The sequence below is a fragment of the Ranitomeya variabilis genome, chromosome 2 (assembly GCF_051348905.1).
Source record: "Ranitomeya variabilis isolate aRanVar5 chromosome 2, aRanVar5.hap1, whole genome shotgun sequence".
In the NCBI taxonomy this organism is placed as follows: domain Eukaryota; kingdom Metazoa; phylum Chordata; class Amphibia; order Anura; family Dendrobatidae; genus Ranitomeya; species Ranitomeya variabilis.
In genome coordinates this window covers 21,217,954-21,226,122 of record NC_135233.1, presented here as the reverse complement: position 1 = coordinate 21,226,122, position 8,169 = coordinate 21,217,954, and the positions used below count along the sequence as shown (strand labels likewise).

The 8,169-nt window shown below is 53.3% G+C and overlaps 1 protein-coding gene across 1 annotated transcript; it reads right to left on the bottom strand.

The window, feature by feature from the left end:
- Nucleotides 1–699: 699 nt before the first annotated feature.
- MRPL33 (mitochondrial ribosomal protein L33) lies at nucleotides 700–4,249 on the bottom strand. The gene is made up of 4 exons (XM_077282086.1): nucleotides 4,114–4,249; nucleotides 2,227–2,245; nucleotides 1,073–1,179; nucleotides 700–930 (listed from the first exon to the last, which is right to left on the bottom strand). The coding sequence occupies exons 1-4, from the start codon at nucleotides 4,133–4,135 to the stop codon at nucleotides 881–883; spliced, it is 198 nt and encodes a 65-aa protein (XP_077138201.1). The 5' UTR covers nucleotides 4,136–4,249; the 3' UTR covers nucleotides 700–880.
- Between the last annotated feature and the right edge of the window lie 3,920 nt (nucleotides 4,250–8,169).

Below are 8,169 nucleotides of genomic sequence, written 5' to 3'. Positions count from 1 at the left end.
GACACACAGACCTCACATCCGGCCTATATTACTGGGAGAGACGCACAGAGCTCACATCCAGCCTATATTACTGGGGGAGACACACAGAGCTCACATCCAGCCTATATTACTGAGAGAGACACACAGACCTCACATCCAGCCTATATTACTGGGAGAGACACACAGAGCTCACATCCAGCCTATATTACTGGGGGAGACACACAGTGCTCACATCCAGCCTATATTACTGGGAGAGACACAGACCTCACATCCAGCCTATATTACTGGGAGAGAGACACAGACCTTACATCCAGCCTGAGTAACACCCTAATATGAGAAAAGTCTGAAGTTCAGAGCAAGTTGTAAATTGCTTATGATCCCAGACGATTGAAGACAATCCTGGTGCAATTTTATTAACTAGCGGTAACCACTAACATCATGGCTGCAGTAGCGAGGAGCTGCTGTAATGCAGAAGGCAGTGTCCATATTTTGTGCTTCCTGATTATTTACTTTTAAGCTGCAGCTCCATCAATTCTGTAAAATGCGGCATCACAACAACGTCCCCTGTGAGAGAAGATAGACTAGGACTCTGGGGTAAAGGCGTGTTTTACCAACACTCGCACATTACACAAGTCCTGTCCTGAAGGATACGAGTGACATACAACGGGTGACATCACCCCGAGATGCAGGAAGACAACGCACCGCATCCTGAGACGTCTGTACAAAGGCAGAAAGATTTATTTATTGGTGAAGACTCCGCCACCATTCAGTTACCACAGCAGCATTAACCCTCCGTGCGCTGAGGACAGGAGGCGGCCAGCAGTCCTCAGCCTCCACAGCAGACGTCCACCTGAGTGTTCCCCCACAATGAGTCCGTTCTCTACTTCATACTGAGCGCTCATTAGATGCTGCGGATTTTCTTCTTCTCGTGGAACAGGACGTGCTGTTTTACTGCAAGAGCGAAAAAAAAGATTCTGAAACTGCAGATAGTGCTGCAGCCGTTACCTGCGAGGGTTAAACCGCGGCACAACAACCTGACAATGACTTATTGTACTTATAAGAAACACTCCCCAAATAATAGACACAAACTGACCAAGAGGGTCGTATTTCCTCAGGATGAGCTTGTCCTTCAGTTTGTTCCTCCGAATGTTGAAGCTGTAACCAGTTCCTGCAGCACTGACCATCTTCACCAAGAGCACCCTGCCCGAAAGCACGGAGAACAAGAGGTTAATAGGTGTAAGTATAATCACGGAGTACATACATTACTGATCCTGAGTTACATCCTGTATTATACCCCAGAGCTGCACTCACTATTCTGCTGGTGCAGTCACTGTGTACATACATTACTGATCCTGAGTTACATCCTGTATTATACCCCAGAGCTGCACTCACTATTCTGCTGGTGCAGTCACTGTGTACATACATTACATTACTGATCCTGAGTTATATCCTGTATTATACCCCAGAGCTGCACTCACTATTCTGCTGGTGCAGTCACTGTGTACATACATTACTGATCCTGAGTTACATCCTGTATTATACTCCAGAGCTGCACGCACTATTCTGCTGGTGCAGTCACTGTGTACATACATTACATTACTGATCCTGAGTTATATCCTGTATTATACCCCAGAGCTGCACTCACTATTCTGCTGGTGCAGTCAGTCACTGTGTACATACATTACATTACTGATCCTGAGTTACCTCCTGGATTATACTCCAGAGCTGCACTCACTATTCTGCTGGTGCAGTCACTGTGTACATACATTACATTACTGATCCTGAGTTACATCCTGTATTATACCCCAGAGCTGCACTCACTATTCTGCTGGTGCAGTCACTGTGTACATACATTACATTACTGATCCTGAGTTATATCCTGTATTATACCCCAGAGCTGCACTCACTATTCTGCTGGTGCAGTCACTGTGTACATACATTACATTACTGATCCTGAGTTACCTCCTGGATTATACTCCAGAGCTGCACTCACTATTCTGCTGGTGCAGTCACTGTGTACATACATTACATTACTGATCCTGAGTTACATCCTGTATTATACCCCAGAGCTGCACTCACTATTCTGCTGGTGCAGTCACTGTGTACATACATTACATTACTGATCCTGAGTTACCTCCTGTATTATACTCCAGAGCTGCACTCACTATTCTGCGGCTTCTATATCGGCTATACTCATGTCCATGATTATAAAGATCGGTCAGTACAGGAGAATTTGCCTCCACTTACTTAGATTTCCCTTTGGCGACTGCTCCGCACACGTCAGGGAGAAAAAAAGAAAGAAGATCAATATGTGATACATTTATGCACCCAACATCTTCTACTACACACTACTACCCCCATCCTCCATTACCACATATAGTCCTGGTGCCCACTCTGCCCAGGATTCCATTCATCACATCCCCTTATGTGCACAGTCGGCATCAGAGCTTTGATTTCAGCAGTTTAACCCCTTAGACGCCTCTGTAACCTCCGACAGCTTCATTTAAGAAGGGAAAGAAGACTCCTCTGACACCCATCGATGCCCTGTAACATGATTGTGGGGTGACGATGGCTCTGTCATGGCAGCCGGGAGCATAAGGAGGGCCACTATGTCTGCCATCGTTGTGCGCCCATGAACCCTTAACATGTAAAGTCTACAAAAATTGCATATTTCTTATCGGCAGAAGCGGAACTGCCTGACCTGTCCCCATCCTCCACAGCATGAGCCCCCACTACCACCCTCATCCTCCACAGCATGAGCCCCCACTACCACCCCTATCCTCCACAGCATGAGCCCCCACTACCACCCCCATCCTCCACAGCATGAGCCCCCACTACCACCCCCATCCTCCACAGCATGAGCCCCCACTACCACCCCATCCTCCACAGCATGAGCCCCCACTACCACCCCCATCCTCCACAGCATGAGCCCCCACTACCACCCCCATCCTCCACAGCATGAGCCCCCACTACCACCCCCATCCTCCACAGCATGAGCCCCCACTACCACCCCCATCCTCCACAGCATGAGCCCCCACTACCACCCCCATCCTCCACAGCATGAGCCCCCACTACTACCCCCATCCTCCACAGCATGAGCCCCCACTACCACCCCCATCCTCCACAGCATGAGCCCCCACTACCACCCTCATCCTCCACAGCATGAGCCCCCACTACCACCCCTATCCTCCACAGCATGAGCCCCCACTACCACCCCCATCCTCCACAGCATGAGCCCCCACTACCACCCCCATCCTCCACAGCATGAGCCCCCACTACCACCCCATCCTCCACAGCATGAGCCCCCACTACCACCCCCATCCTCCACAGCATGAGCCCCCACTACCACCCCCATCCTCCACAGCATGAGCCCCCACTACCACCCCCATCCTCCACAGCATGAGCCCCCACTACCACCCCCATCCTCCACAGCATGAGCCCCCACTACCACCCCCATCCTCCACAGCATGAGCCCCCACTACCACCCCCATCCTCCACAGCATGAGCCCCCACTACCACCCCCATCCTCCACAGCATGAGCCCCCACTACCACCCCCATCCTCCACAGCATGAGCCCCCACTACCACCCCCATCCTCCACAGCATGAGCCCCCACTACCACCCCTATCCTCCACAGCATGAGCCCCCACTACCACCCCCATCCTCGACAGCATGAGCCCCCACTACCACCCCCATCCTCCACAGCATGAGCCCCCACTACCACCCCCATCCTCCACAGCATGAGCCCCCACTACCACCCCCATCCTCCACAGCATGAGCCCCCACTACAACCCTCATCCTCCACAGCATGAGCCCCCACTACCACCCTCATCCTCCACAGCATGAGCCCCCACTACCACCCCCATCCTCCACAGCGTGAGCCCCCACTACCACCCTCATCCTCCACAGCATGAGCCCCCACTACCACCCTCATCCTCCACAGCATGAGCCCCCACTACAACCCTCATCCTCCACAGCATGAGCCCCCACTACCACCCCCATCCTCCACAGCATGAGCCCCCACTACAACCCTCATCCTCCACAGCATGAGCCCCCACTACCACCCTCATCCTCCACAGCATGAGCCCCCACTACCACCCCTATCCTCCACAGCATGAGCCCCATCCGCACTCACAGTTCACACAGGTGAGGAACATCCCTGCGGTAGAACAAGGACATGAACGTGAAGGCAGCTCCACCACTTCCGGCCTCTCCGCTCTTCACTTCCGGGTCCCAGTTAGCGGACTCCAAGAAAATGGCGGCCTCGTGTTACGTAGCTACCTTCTAGTGACAGATGAATGTATGTAAGTCCCCGGTCACACAGGACGCGTCAAGTCATCTTGTTTTCAACACTGAGTCCAAACTACAACTCTCACTGTTCCCTGAAGCCTTGCAGGATGGGAGTTGTAGTGTCTGATAACCCCTTTGAATTTTTTTGCTTCTTTCCTGCGTGTTGTGGCTGCGGTTACTCAGCGAGCGGTCCTACCCTCATCCTCCCCAGCATGAGCCCCCACTACCACCCTCATCCTCCCCAGCATGAGCCCCCACTACCACCCTCATCCTCCCCAGCATGAGCCCCCACTACCACCCTCATCCTCCCCAGCATGAGCCCCCACTACCACCCTCATCCTCCCCAGCATGAGCCCCCACTACCACCCTCATCCTCCCCAGCATGTTTGGTGCCATTCTGGGGCCCGTGCAGCATTTGGTCGCTTTTTATTGCAGTTTTGAGCTGAAAAGAGTCGATTCTGGCGTTCACACTTTTTGATTATTTCTAGTGTTTACGGCGAAATGATTATTATTATTATAGCGCCACTTATTCCATGGCACATTACATGTCAGGGGGGTGTACATAATAAAGGCAAGTACAGTAATCTAAACGATACAAGTCACGACTGGTCCAGGAGGAGAGAGGACACCGCTCGCGAGGAGAAAGGACCCTGCCCGCGAGGAGAGAGGACCCTGCCCGAGAGGAGAGAGGACGCCGCCTGCGAGGAGAGAGGACCCTGCCCGAGAGGAGAGAGGACGCTGCCCAGGAGGAGAGAGGATGCCGCCCGGGAGGAGAGAGGACCCTGCCCGAGGGGAGAAAGGACCCTGCCCGAGAGGACGCCGCACACAAGGAGAAAGGACCCTGCCGGAGAGGAGAAAGGACCCTGCCCGAGAGGAGAAAGGACCCTGCCCGAGAGGAGAAAGGACCCTGCCCGAGAGGAGAAAGGACCCTGCCCGAGAGGAGAAAGGACCCTGCCCGCGAGGAGAGAGGACGCCGCCTGCGAGGAGAGAGGACCCTGCCCGAGAAGAGAATGGACGCCGCCCTCTAGGAGAGAGGACGCCGCCTGCGAGGAGAGAGGGCGCTGCCCGGAAGAAGAGAGGACCCTGCCCAAGAGGAGAAAGGACCCTGGCCGAGAGGAGAGAGGACGCCGCACACGAGGAGAAAGGACCCTGCCGGAGAGGAGAGAGGACCCTGCCCAAGAGGAGAGAGGACGCCGCCCGCGAGGATAGAGGACCCTGCCCGAGAGGAGAAAGGACCCTGCTCGCTAGGAGAGAGGACGCCGCCCGCGAGGAGAGAGGACCCTGCCCGAGAGGAGAGAGGATGCCGCCCGGGAGGAGAGAGGACGCCACACACGAGGAGAAAGAACCCTGCCCGAGAGGAGAGAGGACCCTGCCCGAGAGGAGAGAGGACGCTGCCCAAGAAGAGAAAGGACGCCGCCCGCTAGGAGAGAGGACCCTGCCCGAGAGGACCCTGCCCGCTAGGAGAGAGGACCCTGCCCGCGAGGAGAGTGGATGCCGCCCGCGAGGAGAGAGGACCCTGCCCAAGAGGAGAGAGGACCCTGCCCAAGAGGAGAGAGGCCCTGCCCGAGAGGAGAGAGGACCCTGCCCGAGAAGAGAAAGGACGCCGCCCGCTAGGAGAGAGGACCCTGCCCGAGAGGAGAGAGGACCCTGCCCGCTAGGAGAGAGGACCCTGCCTGCGAGGAGAGAGGACCCTGCCTGCGAGGAGAGAGGACCCTGCCTGCGAGGAGAGAGGACCCTGCCCGAGAGGAGAGAGGACCCTGCCCGAGAGGAGAGACAAAGCATTTCAGTGCAAAACGCGCATTGGGTGTGGTGGGTCCCCGGCTTCTCCCTCTTGGTAACTATACCTGTAACTTGCATCTATACAGTACTTACAGGTTTCATGTTAGGCTACGTTCACATTTGCGTTGTTGGGCGCAGCGTCGGCGACGCAACCAACAACGCATGTACACAACGCAGCGTTTTGCGACGCATGCGTTGTCATAAGATAGTAAAGATCAGGAGTTTCGGCGCAGGGAAAATGCTACAAGTAGCGTCCTCTGCGCCCTTTCTTGTGCGTCAATATGACGCATGCGTCGTAAAACGCATACCGGTGCATGTCCATGCGCCCCCCATGTTAAAGATAGGGGCGCATGACGCATGCGTCGGTATCCGTCGACGACGCTGCGCCCAACAACGCAAATGTGAACGTAGCCTTAGGCTGTTCAGCTGATGTTATATATCGCTATTAGTGCAATGTGGATGCCATTATATATATTCATGTGTGAAGACTATATTGATTATTTATTTTGATTCTCTTATATGTTTTGTGACTTACTGTATCCTAATTGCACTTTATTAAGTGTTGGGTTATATATCATTCCCATGTTACTGTTGTACATATATTCTCTATATAGAGGTTGTCCCTGTGGGGTTCCCACTTTTGCTGCTGCACTTGTGGTTACTGCCCAGTTTCTATGTTTTTTATGTGTCTTTCAATAAAGTTTACATATTTTTACATTACTTCTTGGTCTAATGTGAAGGTGTTTTTTCGGTATTTATTAATTGATGAATGACTGTTGCTGCCATCTGATATCAGCCCCCACAGTACTGTATGCCAATGACATATTGACCTAGTTTGTTGAAACAATGAGCCCCTGAGACCTTCCCCCTCCTGACCTGTGAATGAGGAAGGAGACTTAAAAGATCAGGGAGGTGAGACACAGATCAGTCCTGTGTGGAACTATGATGTGTTCACAGCACCTCAGAGAGAAAGAAGTGTATATGGACTATGCTAGCCTCTGTTCTGGATTGTTGGATTTTTATCCTGTTACTGAACTGCATTCGTGTTTTGGACTATTTTATCCTTTGTGTGGTGGATCGTATATGGACCTTTCGTATTTTTGCCTAAATAAAGGTTTTGGGATTGTTCACTCTTCTCTTGCTCTGTTGAGTGTGTGGTACCGGAGAAGGACCCCGTGACAACTGGTGGCAGTGGTGGGATCAACAGAGCGTAACCTAATAGAGAACAGACTGAGTACAGACATTGGACTGTATCCAGTTTACAGGAGAGAGCCAGAGACCTGGACCTGAACTACCAGGGACTGACTAAAGAGGCCTTAATTGACCTACTGATGGGTGCCAGCCCGGCCACCTCCTCCCATATGTCTGAAGGACCAGCACTGGAGACGAGGACTCCCACCCCAAAAAGCCAGTGAGTGGTGTGGTACGAAGAAGAGATGGTGGTTCTGGGCCCAGGTGTCTCTCAGGAGTACAAGGAGGAGGCTGCCCGCCGGGCACAGCGGAGACAAGAAGCAATGGAGCTTGAAAGAGGGAGTAACGCAATGTGGAATGTAAACCCAACGATCCGGGAGCCTGTACGGATCACCCGGACAGAGTTTAAGCCATTTGATGAGGCTTCCGGAGATGTGGAGGGGTTCTTCAAGGACTTTGAGCAGCAGTGTGCTGTGATGGAGGTGCCCCACTCTGGCTGGATGCGTTTGTTAGTGGGACTCCTGAACGATAGCCTGACGGAGGCTTACCGAACCATTGACTCACAGGGGAATCGGGATTATAACATTGTAAAGCAGACTATCCTGGGTTACCATGCTATCACCCCATACTCATATAGGGCCAAGTTCCGAGACCTCCCATGCACTGGGGCCCTCTGCCGGCACCATATATAAGGGACGCTCTGCCGGCACCGTATATAAGGAACGCTCTGCCGGCACCGTATATATGGGGACGCTCTGCCGGCACCGTATATAAGGGATGCTCTGCCGGCACCGTATATAAGGGACGCTCTGCCGGCACGTATATATGGGGACGCTCTGCCGGCACCGTATATAAGGGATGCTCTGCCGGCACCGTATATAAGGGACGCTCTGCCGGCACCGTATATAAGGGACGCTCTGCCGGCACCGTA